This window comes from Leptopilina heterotoma, unplaced genomic scaffold (assembly GCF_015476425.1).
Source record: "Leptopilina heterotoma isolate Lh14 unplaced genomic scaffold, ASM1547642v1 Lhet_347, whole genome shotgun sequence".
NCBI classification, from domain to species: domain Eukaryota; kingdom Metazoa; phylum Arthropoda; class Insecta; order Hymenoptera; family Figitidae; genus Leptopilina; species Leptopilina heterotoma.
Window position 1 is genome coordinate 655,119 of NW_025111030.1, and position 18,797 is coordinate 673,915.

An 18,797-nucleotide genomic window follows, 5' to 3' on the forward strand; every position below is an offset into this window, starting at 1 on the left:
TCTCATATATAATGCTGAAAATAGTGTTGTAGTTTAATAGAAACAATTTTCTCTCTTTCTATTATAAGAAATATTGTTAAAATTATTCTGTTTCTATTTACCCCGAATTTCCAGTTTTTAGGGGTAAATTGAAACAGTCTCCTATTTTTAATTAAAGTTTGCAAAATGAAAAAATCAAAGTTGATTTTTGTTGTAGTATTAAGAAGAGATAGTTATAAATTTTAATATGAATTTTTAGTTAATTTTTTTCCAAATGCGAGTCGAAAAGTGAAAGGGTGTCTTCTTTGATTTCCAATTTTTTATGCAATAGGAAATATTTTTGTATATACTTTTAAAATTTTTTATTTAACTCAAATAACTACTGTTTCGATTTATCCCTAGTTTCTATTTACCCCAACTGACCCTATTGTATTTAAATTTATATAATTAGGACCAATTATAGACAAAAAATTTCCACTTTTAATAAAAATTAATTTTTTCTTAAAAATCATGTTGCTGTACAATAAAATGTTATTATTTATTGAAAAATAAATCAAAAATCCTATTCTTTGTATCAAGACGAATCGATTGATGTATATAAAGTATATATTATATTGAAAATTATAGAATTAATTACAATTAAAGTTGAAAAATTAATTTTTTTACTAAAAAATTTTTTGTTTATTTACATTTACATCACATATCATGTAATGAACATCTGGATTTACAACTTGTTTCTAATAAACTCTGGGTTCATCCTTTTAAGGGTACTTTTTTATATAAAAAAATTGGAGGGTGTTCAAGCAATTCTGATCCTTTTTGAGCAGTTAAAATAAAAGTACAGAAACGTATGCTTCCGTTTAAAAAATTAATCTCTTATTATTTTTTTCCTGTCAAGTCTGAGTTTATCCTCTTAAGGGTAGTTTTCTCTAATTTAAACAAAAAATGGGAGTGTTTTTGAGTTGTAAGAGAAGTACCTACATTAATTTATTGTTCGGTTTTAAAAACCAATCTGTTATTACATTTTTTACTACTTTAAACTTTGAATTTGTACATTTAAGGGTAGTTTTTTCGATTTAAAAAAAACAGAGGGTGATGGAGCAATTCTGACTTCATTAATACTATAAGACATGAAGGTCTGGTTCAATAAGCAGACCACTTTAATTTTTTGTATGTCTGTGTAATTGACAGTGTTTAAATAATATTTTTTATTTCTGCTAACAAATTAATAAAGTTTTATGTCTTAATATTACAATATATTTTTGTACTAAATTAAAAAGTCTAGCATTTTTGTTCTTTCTTGTCAATCGCTATTTTCATTTACTACTGTCTGACTATTTTTGTCCTTTACTACTGAAACTAAAATTACAAGAATATAATATAAAAATAATTTGTCTGGCTTTAAACGGCGTTTACCACTAATTTTCTTTTCATTATAATATGTCTAACTATAACAGATTTATACTACTTATAAAAATGCTTTGGAATTCCATTGTCTGACTGTTTCTGTCCCTTACTACTGCAAATAAAATGATGCCTGTCTGTAACTGTCTTTTACTACTAAAGGTCAAAAAATTCGTCAAAAACTTTCAGATTCTTTCCAGACTGATTCTATAAAATGTTGAACGCACTGTCGGACTGAAACAGACTTTTACTACTATAACAAAAAAAAAATTTGCATATTAAAATCAACATTGTCTATCTGTAACTGTCCTTTATTACCGAAACAGAAATTACAAAAATTTACAAATTATAATATCTCACTCTTACTTACTTTTACTACTAGTAGAAAATTTACAATTCGTTTCACAAGTCTTAAACATATAAATAAAACCTTCTTTTTCCACATTTACAAAAAAAAAATTTACAAATATTTCAAAAATTATTTTCCTGACCTCCAATGTCATCTGCTACATAATTTAATAAAAATTTAACTCTTTTCTCTAATAATTTTCGTATACAATTTTATCAGTTTATTAAATCGAAAACAATATGCAAAGGTCAAAATTAATTTCACTTTTAAAATTACATTTATTCATTTGTAATAAATAATATGGAAAAGCTAATCACTTTCGTCGACGTCGCTCTCTGTAATACCTGTAGGGCTCCTCATCTTCATAATGATCTCGAAAATCGGCGAAATCTTTTCGTCTATATTTAGTTAGAGGTAGTTGCACAACATCATTATCACTTCGTTGATCCAGTCGATTTTGAGCGACTGCTCTCAAACCAACAATTGCCGCTAGAATTAGGCTCATCAAACTCAAGACAACAGCTTTTCCACTTAATACTGCCAAGAATTTAAGTGCAATCGGTAGTAGAATGGACTTAATCAGAAGAAATCCAATCAATAATGGCAAAACAAATTTGTTTAATTTAAATTTTTTCTTCCTTCGACCTGCAAAAAAAATTATTTTATAATTTCTATTTCTTTTTACTGTTAATATTTACTTATTTAGAATATTACAATTAATACGATTATTTTAATAATGGTAAATAGTACAAAATGTCTTTTTGTAATTAACAATAAAATTATCGAAATTTATGATTTTTTTTACTGTTTCTATTTTTACAATTTAAAAAAAAATTTTATTTGCTTTTCTTTCTCGTGATTATTTTAATATTGTAAAATTTTAATAATATATAATTAAAGCAGATACATATGTACAATATCAAATTATTTTTTTATTAATTGACAATAAAATTGTCGTAATTTATAAATTCTCTGAATTTTTTTATTTTATTTACAAAAATTTTTACATTTATTTTTATTTTTTAATTTATATTTTTGTTTTGTATTTTTTCATAATGATATATATTTTACAAGAAATTTTTCTCTAAACTTGAATCAGCGGAAAGTCGTTCATTGGGTAGCTAAAAGTATGCATCTGATTCAATAAGCGTATACCCAATGGGAAATTTACAACTGGCGGAGTACTGCGCCAGCACTGGCAGTACGGGCAGCTACGCTGCCAGCACAGAAAAAAACTGAACTCAAAATGAGTCGGAAAAGTTACTCATTATGAGTTGCAACAAAAATGATCCCAATCAACTCATTTTGAGTTTCAGGCAAAAAGTATCAATATGAGTCGGATTCGACTCATTTTGAGTTCAAGATAAAATGACAATTACAGTGAAATAACAATCACTTTGTCATAGAAATATTAATTAAATTCATTGTTTTCAATAAACAAACAGATTGCACTGGAAAAAACTTTGTTTCTTAAACCGATTCATCGTATTTATGGAGAATTGAAAACAATTTTTTTAGGTTAGAACTTGTGAATTTAGAAGTATCAATACCAACCATGCAAAATAAAATACAAAAATATTAATACTACCTGAAAACCAAAGATAATGGCGCCAAATTTAAAATTAAAACTATTTAAAATTCTGTAATATCAACAATATAATAAGAGTTTATTAGGGTAACTGCACCAATTGCCGAGGGTGCTCCAATTGTCGAGGATAATAATTTTCTTTTTTAGATAAATAGTATAATATATAATATTTAAGAACAAAAAAAATTTCTAAATAATCTTTGTATTTTCAACTGTATATTTATATATACAAATTTCGTAGCGATTCTACTAAAATAATTATTTAATTAATATTATAATTCACTGCTGTGAAATTTACACGAATCTCCATTTTCTTAATACTTCAGGTTGATTAAAACAGATTTTTATAAATGCAAATTAAACGTATTTATAATGACTTTTTGTGTACAAAATTATTATTATAATTTTGTACACGAACTAAATTAATTTTGTATGCATGTTTTTTTGTTAAAAAAAATATTTAATATTTTTTAAAAGCAAATCATCGGTATTTGGTTCCTTTTTTTGACAGTTCCATTTTTCGAGGAAATGACTCGAAAATTGGTGTAGTCACTTTTTTCGCTGATGCACCATTTATCGATGGTTAAGTGTTTATTTACTAAACGTCAAACATAAATGCCAAACATTTATAGGTACAGAGAAAAAGAAAAAAAATGCTCAAAAAATTTACAACCAACAGAAAATAATCAACCAAAAAAACGAGGAAGACCGAAAAAAAATTAATAAAAAAATGCATTATTTAAAACTAAAAAATTTTGTACTATAGTTTAATTATAATTAACCATTATATTTACAGTTCGTAATAAAAGTTTATTTTATTCGTTTACAAATTTAATGTGACTTAAATTAATTTATTTTTTCAATTAATGTCTGATTAACAAAATTGATTAAATTTAATTAACTTATATTTATAAAAGTTTAAAAAACAGTTAAATAATTTTCTGTCCTGTATCATCTACTATAAAAATGTTTTATATCGATATTATAAATTATTCAATTATAGTTAAATAAATATATTTGTTTTCTGGTAATGTTCTATAATATTTTTATCGAAAAAATAAATATCTACTCGATTTTCTAATATCTGTACAGGTTAATTGTTAGGTTCTATTGGGTTATATGTTTAAAAATGTCATACCCTCGACAATTGGAACAGACCCTCGAGAAATTAGCACAAGACCATCGACAAATGGTGCTTTTGCTCGATTGACTTTTAAATATATTTTTTGCTTAACAATTTAGTTTATATTAAAAAAATAAATATGAATATTAAACATTATTAGGTCCTTTGTCCAAATATACAAAAATCAAATTTTAAAGTGCATTTACTTCCGAGAAAAAAAATGTCAAAGTCACATGTTGCCTAAAACCCTCGACAATTGGTACAGTTACCCTATATAAAATTTCAGATAGTGAAACTCTAGAGGTAAATATATTTTAAAATATATTTAAAAGATTCTTAAAATTATAATTTCATATTAATATCTCCTATATACTAAAAAATTTTGAATTAAACATCTTTATTATAAATATTATAAAAATAACATAATCTTTTTAATTTTTATAATAATAAAATAATTAACAAATTATTATTAACATAATATTCTTAAAATTTTCAATTTCTATAAAAACTAACATAACCTTATATTTGATCCGGGTAAGACTTATTTTGAGTAACTTGAAGTTAGTCGTTTACTCATTTTGATACCGAACTCATAATGAGTTGCAACAAAAATGAGTTCAGTTTTTTTCTGTGAGACAGCACTGGCATAACTCTGGGATGATAACGCTGTCTAACGCTGGCGAAGTACTGCTTGCCAGTGCTGGCTGAGGATATTGCCGCAATAAATGCCGTATTGTTGTTAATTAGTCGTAAATTAATAATTATAAATAATTTAACAACAAAATGGTAAATAATATTTATAAATAGTTATTATTCATAAAATATTTCTCTTCTTAAAGAAATTGTATTAAAGATGGAGACTAACAATGAATATAGTAAATGAAGTAGAAAAAAATTGTTTATAACATTTAAAAATTAAATAATAAACAATTACAGTAAGTGTGCATTAGAATTTCATATTTTCCCAATGGGAAATGCCAGTGTAGTGCCGATGTTCACCACTGGCTTAGTACTCAGACGATTGTTCGGCGTAGTCTAGCCGAGCCTCGACAATTAGTGCTGGCGCAGTACAGAATTTTTGTTTCGCCAAAGCTTGGACAAGCCACGGCGGCAAGTGCTGGCTGAGTATAGAAAAATTGTTCACAACGCTCTTTGCCAACATTGCTTTTTTGACATAAACTTGAAAAAAATTATAAAAAAAGTTTATAAATGTTTATAAATATAAATTTATTGAAAAAAATTAATATTTTACTTTTCAGTTGTTCATTTTTTATTCTTATTAAATTTAATAATAACAATTTAACACAATTGTCTGATTTTGTAAATAATAAATTATTTAAACAAATTAAAATTATAAACAAAATTTAAACTTTAATCTCAATAATAATTTGGTTCCTATCAAAATACTATGAATCTTACTATGAATAAAAAATTATTTAAAAATTACCACGTAATTTAAGAATTACGTAAAATGTTAAATGCAATAAGTAAAGTAATTTAATTTAATTATTAAAAATTTAGTTTAATTTATTTTATTTCAATTTATTATTTCTAACGTATCCCTATTTTTTTCTCATCTTTGACTCAATAATTGTATGTCTGAATGATACTGAGATATTAATACTTTACTGTACACATGTGTCGTTAGCATAGTGGTTAGAGCGTTAGTTTGTTAGTCCGTAGGTCGTAGGTTCCATTCCCCTCGTCAGCAATTTTGTTTATTTTCATAGGTTTGCGATATTTCTAGATTCCAATCGTTACACTGAAAAAATCTCGATAGTATTATTAAGTATGACTCTATACTTAATCTTAATCTAGTAAAAGTAATAAGGATTCCTAATCATTATGGTTAGGATCGCTAGGTTGATTCAACAAATTCAAGCCTGGCAAAAGCAACCCTGCAAATCTTAGTCAAATTGACTAGGATTTTAGTAATTTTGCCTATTTCCATAATGCGCACGCGTCTGCTTCTGTTCTGACTGTGTTTACCTCTATATCTTTCGCGTCATTTATCGTGATTTCGTAAAACGATTTTTTATCATTACTCGCGTCTATTTTTTGTACATAAAATGGAGTTCTTACATACATCAAAATTGCTGGTTTCTCGGAACCTCTGGAAATATAGATAGTCCATGTTTTAGAAAGTAAACTATTTAATTATACACAGGAAAAAAAAAGTCTGACTCCGTTTACACCTTAAATTCAGCCCATGTATTTCACATAAGTCTGTCCTTGTTTAATGGGGCTGACTCCGTTTACACCGTAAATTCAGCCTCGAAAACGGGCTTAAAGTAAAACTTTTTTTTTAGTGTGTATTAGTCAATTCTTTCAGACTTTTTTGGTAAGGTTTCAATATAAATCGTCAAAATTTTTACGCACATGGTGACAACATTTTTACTATTTTAATCGCGCAGTGTTTTTGAAAATTTACCTTCGCAATAATTTGTGTATTTAAATTTATTTTCATTTGAATGTCATAAATAATTAAAAATAAATAGTTTTTGACAAGTGTATAAAATTGTGTACTCGAAATGTATAAAACATCATCTGATTAAGAATTGTATTTTGACTCGAAAATCTAGTGTCTATTAAAAAATTAAAATACCAAGTCGTGCTTAGTGTAGTGGTTATCGTTCCGGATTTCAAAGTGCGTATTCGTTAGGTTCAGGTGTTCGCGTCCCCCCTGCGTCAAATATTTATTTCATAAGTTTAAATTAATTCGAAGGTATATAAATGCAAAGTCAAATATAAATATGTTCAAATACAATAATTAATTTTTTTCTTTTAATTAGTTTTTCTCTTTTATTTGATAATAAGAATTTGATTAGCAATTTCAAATAATTATGATACACAGTATAAATCTAATATTATTCTCCTAATCAATTTGACTATTTTTTCCTGATTACATCGACTAATTTTCCTGGTCACTTTAACTATGCTTGAATCTTATTACTTTGACCAGGATTCTATAGTTGGCTCCTCTCGTAACTAGGAAACCTAGTCAATTCCTGGTATACGGGTCCTAGGTATTTTTTTCGGTGTAGGTACTAAAATATGAAAATCTAATGCACACTTACTGTAATTGTTTATTATTTAATTTTTAAATGTTATAAACAATTTTTTTCTACTTCATTTACTATATTCATTGTTAGTCTCCATCTTTAATACAATTTCTTTAAGAAGAGAAATATTTTATGAATAATAACTATTTATAAATATTATTTACCATTTTGTTGTTAAATTATTCATAATTATTAATTTACGACTAATTAATAACAATACGGCATTTATTGCGGCAATATTCTCAGCCAGCACTGGTCCAGTGCTGCGCCAGCGCTGTCTGGCAGCACTGACAGACAGTACTTCGGCAGCGCCAGACGGCGTTATCATCCCAGTGCCATGTCAGTGCTGGCTCTCAGCCTTGCCGCCAGTGCTGGCGCAGTACTACGCCAGTTGTAAATTTCCCATTGGGTTAGTACCTAACGATTGGAATCTAGAAATATCGCAAACTTATGAAAATAAACAAAATTGCTGACGAGGGGAATCGAACCTACGACCTACGGACTAACAAACTAACGCTCTAACCACTATGCTAACGACACATGTGTACAGTAAAGTATTAATATCTCAGTATCATTCAGACATACAATTATTGAGTCAAAGATGAGAAAAAAATAGGGATACGTTAGAAATAATAAATTAAAATAAAATTAATTAAAGTAAATTTTTAATAATTAAATTAAATTACTTTACTTATTTCATTAAATATTTTACGTAATTCTTAAATTACGTGGTAATTTTTTAATAATTTTTTATTCATAGTAAGAAGTGTAATAGTATTTTAATAGGAACCAAATTATTATTGAGATTAAAGTTTAAATTTTGTTTACAATTTTAATTTGTTTAAATAATTTATTATTTGCAAAATTAGACAATTATGTTAAGTTATTATTATTAAATTTAATAAAAATAAAAAATGAACAACTGAAAAGTAAAATATTAATTTTTTCAATAAAATTATATTTATAAACATTCATAAACTTTTTTTTAATTTTTTTCAAGTTTATGTCAAAAAAGCAATGTTGGCAAAGAGCGTCGTGAACAATTTTTCTATACTCAGCCAGCACTTGCCGCCGTGGCTTGTCCAAGCTTTGGCGAAACAAAAATTCTGTACTGCGCCAGCACTAATTGTCGAGGCTCGGCTAGACTACGCCGAACAATCGTCTGAGTACTAAGCCAGTGGTGAACATCGGCACTACACTGGCATTTCCCATTGGGTATATACTAATGAAACAGCGAATAGTTACTGATTTTTTAGACTATATTTAGAGATTTCGAGAGATAATATAAAAAAGTTTTTATTTATTAGAGTTTCGTTTTTTATTGAGTTTTAAAAAAAGATATAATATTTCATGTTTACTAGATTCTCCTTTAATACCAACAGTGATTATAGTTTTTTGCAGTATATAAACTTCTATTAGTAATAAATGATAAATTACAATTCTATTAATAATAAATTAAATTATAAATAATAATAAATTTCTATCCTTTAACAAATTATCTAGTGGTACCAAAAAATCAACCTTAAATAAATTAATGATATCAAGACATTAAAAATCCATTAGAAAAGAATTATGGTTTTGAATGAAATATACATATATGAAAATAGAATTCAACGACTTGTTTAATTATCAAATAAGTAGTTCTTTGCTTTAATGAAAAGTAACTGTCAGTAGTATCACATATAATTTTAAGAAATGTATGTCACAATGAAAGAAAAAAGAATATTCATGCACGCAGAATTTTGCCTGATTTAATATTTTGTTCCGCTCTCTGAAACCACCGAATCGAATTAAAAACGCACTAGCTGAAATAATTTATAAGCGTCATATTCAAAAGCATATATTCACATTGCGACGGTCAGGAAAATTAGAAATTTATTTATTTCAATTTCGATTTTATATTTAACTGCGTAAGAAGCAAAATTAATAAACCGCAAAAATTCGGTGTATTTGATGTTTATACTTTTAATTTTTTTAATATTTTATTATTTATTTATTGTACTAATAATTTAATTTAATTATTGCTAATTTATAATTTTGTTAATCGGACGAAAGTATGGAAAATTATTAAAACTATTTACGATAAAATAATTGTACAGTTAAATAGATCAAATAAGAAGATATGAAAAAAATAAAAAAGTTAATAGAAAATAATAATATTTATATAGAAAAGACGCAAAAATGGAAAATTGTAAAAATCGAGAAAATAATCAAAGAAATTAAAAACTGAGGAAATTAGCGGTAATATCTGCATATATTCGGGAACAATATCTTTTCACGTGGAAAACGTTAAATTTGAAAACGAAATGAGGGTATTTTTTAAATAACTTCTGTTTTCCTCATTGTAAAATATAATCAGTTTCTATACCTTTCGACGGTTCCCTCCTCAACACATTTCTATAATAATATTTACTTTAAACACTATAATCTTTAATTATGAGGCTTCAAAGCTGAAAAACTCGAAAAGTGAGAAAATTTTCAGTAAAAAAAATCAAGTTGTCAAAACATTTTTTGTTCCACTGTTGGTTATTGAGAAAACTAGATTATAAATGCATAATTAAAATTAATTATTTAATGATTTTTTTAGCTATTTGTTAATGTCACCTTATTTTTACGTGCAAAGTGGAATTACTTCGAAGATATGCTTTCGTGAAATTATTTTTTATTTGTGAGACAGAAAATTAATTTTATAATTTGAAATAATTTACTACATGTTTGTAAGTTTGCGTTAAACCTACATTTTTGTTGGTTCCTTCGTTTTTATTTTGTAATGCCGCTTATCTTACAATGTGTTGAGGAATTCCCTCTACATGTGTGTAATGGTGTAATTATTTCTAAGGTGTGTGACGGAGTGTTAAAAAAATTTTTTTTTAAATTTCTTTAAATACATTTTTTGTGATCAGCCTGTAAAAATACACTATTGTACCAATTTTTAGCTAATTAGGTCAAATAATGTAAAAGTTATGTAAAAAAACGTTGTTTCAAAAATTTTTAAGTTTTTCTTTAACAACGCTATGGTCATTATTACATAGCAAGTTCTCTATATTTTTTCTGTAATATTCGCGTTAAAATACACCAGCATTTTTGGCCAAAAATCGTAAAAATTCCTTGACAACGCTATGACCATCACCTCCAATCACATTCGCTATATTTTTCCTGTAATCTACGTGTGAAAATACATATCTGTACCAAATTTTAGCTCTCTAGGTCAAATAGTTTAGGCGCTAGGTGGGGGGACACGAAATTGGCTACAGATGCAAGAGATTCACCAATAGGGTTCCGTCGGTACACCTACGGTGTACGGAACCCTAAAAGGGAGAAGAAAAAAGTAATAATAAAGAAGAAGAAAATTATTGATTAAAGAAAGTGAATGTAAAGATTCAGAACATATAAAGGAAGGAAAATTAAGGAAATAACAAATAAATAAATAAAGAAAAAAACATTAAATAGAAAAAAGCAGAAAAAAGAAAAAATTAAATAAATACATGGAAGAAAAAATAGGGAAGAAAAGTAAGAAGAAAAGGAACAATTAAATTGCAAAGAAAAGTTACATATTAAAGACAGTGGAAGAAGATAAAGAAAGAAGAGAGTAAAAGAAGTAAAGCAAGAAAATGTGACTAAGAATATAGAAAATAAGAAAAAAAATTCTATTTACCTAAAAGGAAAAACTATGAATATAAAGAATAAAGAAAATAAAAAAAATATGTAAAAATAAATACATTGGGATTAAGAGTAGTGATATTAATAAATACATAAATAAAATGTAACAAGTAAAGAAAATGAAAGAATAGAAGAAAACAATTTTTAAACTGAAGAATTAATAAATATAAAAACGATAAAAAATAAAATAGAAAAAAGAAAAAAGAAGAGAAAAATAAAAAAACGACAAAAGTAAAGAATAAACATAATAAAATTTATATAAAATAAAATATGTAAAGAAAATGAAAAAAGAGAAGGGAAAAGTTGGAAAATAAAAAATATTAAATAAGGAGAAAAAGAGAAAATAAAAAATAGATATAAATAAAAAAGAGAAAAAAAATAATAATAAAAAAATAAAAAAAGAGAGGAAAGAATGGAGAGATAAATAAATGAAAGGACGTTGAACGAAGAAAATAAAGAAAATAAAATATACACTAAAAAATATAAGTGGGGCGAAATTTCTGAAGTGAACCACCTTAAAAAAAAGTTGTAGGATTGATTTAGTATTTCGGTGATTTGTTCTCCTATATAAGAGTAACAAATTCCCAAAATATTAAAATATTTAAAAAAAAATTGTAGAAAGTAGGGGGGGTAAAACTTTCACATTTTAGAGAACATTGACATTTTGAAATCCCTATAAGTTGGATAAAACTTTATGGATTTTAATTTGTGAATAACGGATTTTAAAGCATTTTTCATGTACTTTCAGATGCTTTTAATAAAATTTTCAAAAAAAAATTTTTAACTTCTTTTTTTTCAAAAATAATTTTTATTTTTGATTTTTGACTGCTTTGAGTATTTTTTTTTAATAATTTCAACGGAAAGCTGAGGTTTTTTCCAATGAGCCATGTAATTTTCAGAGTGGGACAGAAAACAGTTTAAAAGAAATTTAATAACAATGTAGACGTTGCGCGCGCGCGGCACGCGCTTTTGGTGCACCCGTCAGACTTGCGGGTTCTGACTGCACCTAAGTAATTCAGTAATAGCTCTCTGCATTCTTCAGGGTTGAGACTGTCATTATACAATAATGCCCGCATTACTGTTACTGAAAAAATTTAGAATAACCTGTTTTGAAAATTGATTAAAATTAAAAATTATTACACTATTACTAGCCGAAAAATACTTTTTTATTTAATTGTCACGAGGAAAGATTCAATAATAAATTTCTAATAGAAATAAATAAATATAAAGAAATATTTATGGTGAATTTAAGTAATATTCCATACTAAAAATTTTCATGTGAGTACAAAAAAATAATAAATAATTTTGAAAGTTTTATGCTTTTGGTTTTTTCTTCCAAAAAGAATAAGAAAATTTTCTGCAAAAATTGTGATTATAAAATAGGAATTATGCAAATATTTTTCTTCAACAATTTTTAACAAAACTTTTTTTTTCAAAAGAAATGAAATAAATTTGTATTAACTCATCTATATGTTAATTACAATTTTTGTTACAAAATTTTAATTTGTTTCTTAAAAAGGAAAAAATTAATAATATTTTGTTTTTAGTAAAATAATAATTAGAAATTTAACTTAACATTTTTTTTATTTACATAATTATTAATTATAATAATCGTGGTATTCTCTTTTTCTGTCTACATCTGAAGTTGTAGTTTGTGAATATTTTTGTTGGTCGTTAAGCTTTTATAGATTATATTATAATTATTTTATAATAAATTAATAAAAATTTTTTAATCACTTGAAAAAAATATTTATTGAATTTATTTATAATTATTATTTTACTAAAAACAAATTAAAATTTTGTAACAAAAATTATAATTAACATATAGATGAGTTAATACAAATTTATTTCATTTCTTTTGAATAAAAAAAAGTTTTGTTAAAAATTGTTGAAGAAAAATATTTGCATAATTTCTATTTATAATCACAATTTTTGTAGAAATTTTTCTTATTCGTTTTAGAAAAAAAAACCAAAAGCATAAAACTTTCAAAATTATATTTATTATTTTTTTGTACTCACATGAAAATTTTTAGTATGGAATATTACTTAAATTCACCATAAATATTTCTTTATATTTATTTATTTCTATTAGAAATTTATTATTGAATCTCAACCCTGAAGAATGCAGAGAGCTATTACTGAATTACTTAGGTGCAGTCAGAACCCGCAGGTCTGAGGGTACACCAAAAGCGCGTGCCGCGCGCGCGCAACGTCTACATTGTTATTAAATTTCTTTTAAACTATTTTCTGTCTCACTCTGAAAATTACATGGCTCATTGGGAAAAACCTCAGCTTTCCGATGAAATTATTTAAAAAAATAATATATATATACCCAAAGCAGTCAAAAATCAAAAATAAAAATTATTTTTGAAAAAAATGAAGTTAAAAATTTTTTTTTGAAAATTTTATTGAAAGCATCAGAAAGTACATTAAAAATGCTCTAAAATCCGTTATTCACAAATTAAAATCCATAAAGTTTTATCCAACTTATAGGGATTTCAAAATGTCAATGTTCTCTAAAATGTGAAAGTTTTACCCCCCCCCCCTACTTTCTACAATTTTTTTTTCAAATATTTTAATATTTTGGGAATTTGTTACTCTTATATAGGAGAACAAATTACCGAAATACCAAATCAATCCCACAACTTTTTTTTTAAGGTGGTCCACTTCAGAAATTTCGCCCCAAGTAAGGAAAAAAGGGTCAAAAATACGGAAATTGGAAATGAAAGAAAAAAAGTACAATGAGAAAACGATTTATTTGATTCAACCATATTTTGTTTAAATCAATTATAAATTATCTTTGCTATACAGTCAAACATATTTAAGTTAACCTGAAACATATTTTTTGGTTTATTTAAAGAAGTAATATATTTAATTTAAACATAACTTATGGTTGATTTTAAATTATTTATAATCAACTTTTAAGTTTGAATCAAACATAAAATTTTTAAACATAATTTTTGTTGAAATGAAAGCAGAAAATATGTTTGAATTAAACATAATTATTCAAACAAATAATATTTTTGAATCAAAGCAGTAAATATTTTCTATATATTGGGATTAAGCTTACAAACTAATTTCAATTAAACAACATCACTTAAAATTATTTTTCTATTTAAATTAAGTATAATGTTTTCTCAGTTTAAAAGAACAGAAATGAAGAAAACAAAAAAAATACGAAGAAGCAAAGAAAGAAGAAAAAAAGTTGAAAAAAATTAAAAAATAACGAAGAAAGAAGCAGAAAGAGAGAAAACAAAAGAGAAGAAATTAATTTTTACAAGAAATGCGAAAATTGCTAATGGAAAAAAAGAAATAATTATGAAAAAGAAAGAAAGGAGAAGAATAGAAAAAAGAGAAAATTAAGAAAGGACCACAGAAATTGTAAAAATTAGAATCAATAGATGAAGAACAGAAATGATATACTTAAGAATGACCCCAATGGAATGATTCCAGCTAAAGAAGAACTTCTTCCCCGAGAAAATAGCGAGAAAGATGTTTCTGCGGATAAAAAGTGGAATAAAAAAAAATTTTTTTGCTTTCCTTTTTTGGTAAATGAAAATTTTTGGTCTAATTTTTACCTTCAACACCATCAGAAGGTTGTTCATTTGGTATTAATGAATTGATAACATTGAGAATACTGTCGCTAACCCAATCCAAAGCCGACGTTGTCGTGTAAGTATTTTTAACAAAATTTGCAAGCGATGATGATGGATGCGATGACGAAGTGTCGTCCGCGTGAATTAAAATCGGTAACAATATCATCAACCACAAACTACAAATAAAAATCATTTTTCACACATTTGACGAAATACTTTTTTAAAATTTTCCTTTTCTTTTCTTGCTATGTCTTTTAATTTTGTCTCTGCTTTTATTTTCTGTTCGTTTTTGTTTTTACGTTTTGTTCCTTTTTTTTCCTTTGGTTTCGTTTCGTTTGTTTTTGTTTTCTTTTATCGTAATCCAAATTTTTGTTTCCGTTTCTTCGTTTTTGTTTTCGTAGCAAATTTTATCGTAATCCAAATATTTCATTCACCATTAAAAAAAATCACCACACATTTGAAAAATATGAAATGCGATACGATCGCGAACTTAATGTCAACTGAGATGAAATTCCAAGTGAGCCAATAGTTTATATAGAACATCCGGAGTAGAAAGAAGGACCCTCTATCTAACACGGTACTGACGCGTGACGAAAAGATCCCTCTTGTTTCATTCTATTTTTTCTCTCTTCTCCTTTAACTTCCTCTTCCAAACCTCTCGTGAGCATTCATTGGCCGAGAGAATTGGCGAATTTACGCGAGATGAAATTTTTATTGTAGGACGAACTACGTCTCTATACGCTTGACTCAATAATTTTTTTCCTCCTCGTCGTGGGAGAGTGCAACAGGCCATTACTTTTGAGTTCGTTTCACACTTGATTAAATTCGACGGGAACGAAATTAAGTGCTCGTCATCAATATAGTATTCTTTTGCGGAAGCAATTCTGCCGCGAAGGAAATAATAATAATTAGTTTGGAAAATACACTTTAAAAGATGCATAATATTAATTTGACTTTTAGACCGTTACGAAGAGAAGAAAAACAAACTAAATTGCACGCGTTAAATAATTAAATTTTCTTTGAATATTAATTTCTTTTTTCATGTTTGAATTATTCTCAATTGCCAATAATAATTAACGGTAAATGGGTGGATTTTTTTGACAAACTGTGTCAAAAAATTTGTTCTTTCTCCATTATATTAATTAATTCACAAAATTGAAAATTAATTTATCACAGAAAAAAATGTTTTAAAGAAATAATTATAATAATATCATTAAAATAATAATATTAATATAATATAATAATATATAATAATAATAATAATATCACCAATTCAAAAAAACTGCGATGTTCTTTTTCCGAAATTCAAAATGTCGGATTTAATATAGTGGACGTAGTTTAAAAAAATGTTTGGATTCTCATATTAATTTATACTTTAGGGGTACTTTGGGGTCGATGATTAGGAAACAGATGGGTTTCTGGATCTCTATGTAAATTAGTATCTATTTGTACTAATGATGTGTTTAATTGTTCTTACCAATGTCATAGTTATTTTGTTCTTGTAGTTATTTTATTCCAAGCATTTTTCTTAATGCAGTAGCTTCAAAGGAAACATTTATTAATTTATTATGTAACACCACCATCGGTGGTGGGACAAAGTTAACATTTTGTCATTAGTGTCAGAACTGAAGTATTAGCTTATGTTTACTGCGCGTAAATAAAAGAAAAGAGTTTGGTTACCGTGGCAAAGAAAAGAAAAACTGATATATCAGATACAAAAGTTAAATCCACAAAAAAAATATGAAAGAAGCAGAATTGATTTTAAATAACAAAGTTTTTAAACATTCTAAATTTGTGAATTTTTTAAGTTTATAATATTTTAAATTCTTAATCTTAAGTTCTTTATCGTGTTTTTCTTTGTCTCACGTCTTTTTAGTTATTGTGTTCTTCATTAAAGTAAATTTGTAAAATAAATAATAAAGTTATGAATATTTTGTTTGCTCATTTAAAAGACCATAATTATACGTATTAAAACCATACATTTAAAAATTCTGAAAAGCAAATCCGTATAATTTGTAAATAACTCGTCCGCCATATTGGATCCGACATTTTGAATTTTTAAAAACTAACATCGGATTCGTAATCAGCAACCCCAAAAACCCCCGAGTAAGGAATTTCAAACGAATCCGATCAATTTTTAAAAAAGTCATTCGCCATATTGGATCCGCCATTTTGAATTTTTAAAAACTATCATCATATTCGTAATCAGCGACCCTAAAAACCCCCGAGTAACGATTTTCAAGCGAATCCGATCAATTTTTAAAAAAGTCATCCGCCATTTTAAATTTTCAAAAACTAACAATGGATTCGTAATCAGCGACCCCGAAAACCCCTGAGTAACGAGTTTCAAGTGAATTTGATTAATTGCAGAAAAGTTTGTCAAATTTGATTTTGTTGTATTTTTTTTGTCAAAGTACCTAACTTTGAAGTGAAATTGTGAAAAAACTAATGCAGCTAGAATTTCTCAATGATTTAGTTGGTGCAGAGAAATTAATATATGACAAGAGTTCGGAACAGTTTACAATTCCATGAATTACTTTATATAAGAACAGTAAATCAATATTAATTGCCATTTAAAAGAATTGAGTTTACAATCTTCAAAAATAGATGAACTTCAAAAGGCTTTAATTTAAAATTTTATAAAGTTTCAATTTTCAATGAATGTAATTAGAAACTTTTAAAAACTTAGATTTTTTCAAAATGTTAATAGTTCAAATTCTTCTTGAAATTAGTTAAATTTATCAATATATCGTCGGTTACCATTGTTATTAACAATTACATAAACAATAATCAAGTTTCCTTGACATTTGTAAACATTTTATGCATTTTTTAAACATAAAATGTTTATATAATATGTACATTCTTTCAAAAACTTTAAAAATTTATTAGCACAAACAATTACATTTGTTATAAACAAATTATTTACTTTTTAAACAAATAAATAGCTTATTTCGGCAAAAAAAAAAATTATTTTTCGTATGTTAACGAGTTTGAAGTCATGTAAAGCTCTACTTGATTATTGATAACTAGATTATTGTTCATGTAATTGTTAATAACAATGGTAATTGTTAAATTCAAAATAATTTTTACCAAAATCGACATATATTACTTAAATAAACATAAGTTTGTGTGAAAAAAAAATTTTATAAAAAAAATTTCTATTTGTTAATTAACATTGTTTGCAACAATTTAAATAAATTGTATTATACATTATTATTTGTCTGGTGGTCATGCTGGACTAATTTAAATTGATTCCAATCATCTGCAATGAAAACAAAAAAAAATTAACATGATTTTTTCTAAAAATATTGTAAATTATTAACTTTGAATAACAAAAAAAAATATAAAAAATTTAAAATTCAAAAATTGGTTTAAAGGAATCTCTTAGAAATTTTATTCCCTTCAATTTAAGACCAAACCCATGATAATCCGATAAAATTTGTAGGTTCCAGACAATTTTAAACAGTAAATTGTAAAAAATGCCAATGTGCGCGGGGCGAGTTTAACGTCATATAAAGCTCTACAAAGCTGCAGTATTTAATTAATAACTTTTTTTCTAATTGAGGCTTATTTTTTTTCGAAACGGTTTTACACTCGGAGACATTTAAGGAATAGAATCCAATTTTAATTTTTTTGTTAGGACGTGAAGAACATATTTGTTTATTAACATTTTATAAACATAAATTATATAAAAAATTATAAAAAATAAAAAAATTTAAAAACAAAATAGTATAATTCGTAACGAGTGCGAGCAGTTGTCAATTTTTGAATGAGCACTTTTTTTGGAACAAACTGTAGGCGAAGCGAAGCCTACAGTTTGTTCTAAAAAAAGTGCTCGTTCAAAAATTGGCAACTGTTAGCACTAGTTACGAACGATATTTTTCATAACAAGGTGCAAAAAAGTGCCCTTTTTTGCACCGCGTTATGAAAAATATATTTAAATAGTACAATCCACACGGAGAGAAATATCTGGGCTTTTTAGCATGAAGTTCTTCATACTACGATTGCAAGAAACCTATGCGATTTCGGTAAAAGT

The 18,797-nt window shown here is 26.0% G+C and overlaps 1 protein-coding gene across 1 annotated transcript; it reads right to left on the bottom strand.

Moving 5' to 3' along the window:
• Positions 1 to 1,820: 1,820 nt before the first annotated feature.
• Positions 1,821 to 15,339, bottom strand: LOC122505171. The gene is made up of 2 exons (XM_043616652.1): positions 14,744 to 15,339; positions 1,821 to 2,377 (listed from the first exon to the last, which is right to left on the bottom strand). Exons 1-2 carry the CDS (start codon positions 14,952 to 14,954, stop codon positions 2,046 to 2,048), a joined length of 543 nt encoding a protein of 180 aa, XP_043472587.1. The 5' UTR covers positions 14,955 to 15,339; the 3' UTR covers positions 1,821 to 2,045.
• Between the last annotated feature and the right edge of the window lie 3,458 nt (positions 15,340 to 18,797).

Excerpts from the sequence above, each read along its gene's own strand:
- LOC122505171 (XM_043616652.1), bottom strand. The coding sequence starts at position 14,954 with ATGATTTTTATTTGTAGTTTGTGGTTGATGATATTGTTACCGATTTTA. Across the intron at positions 2,378-14,743 it reads ACCTTCTGATGGTGTTGAAG|GTCGAAGGAAGAAAAAATTT; the intron begins GTAAAAATTAGA and ends TTTTTTTTGCAG.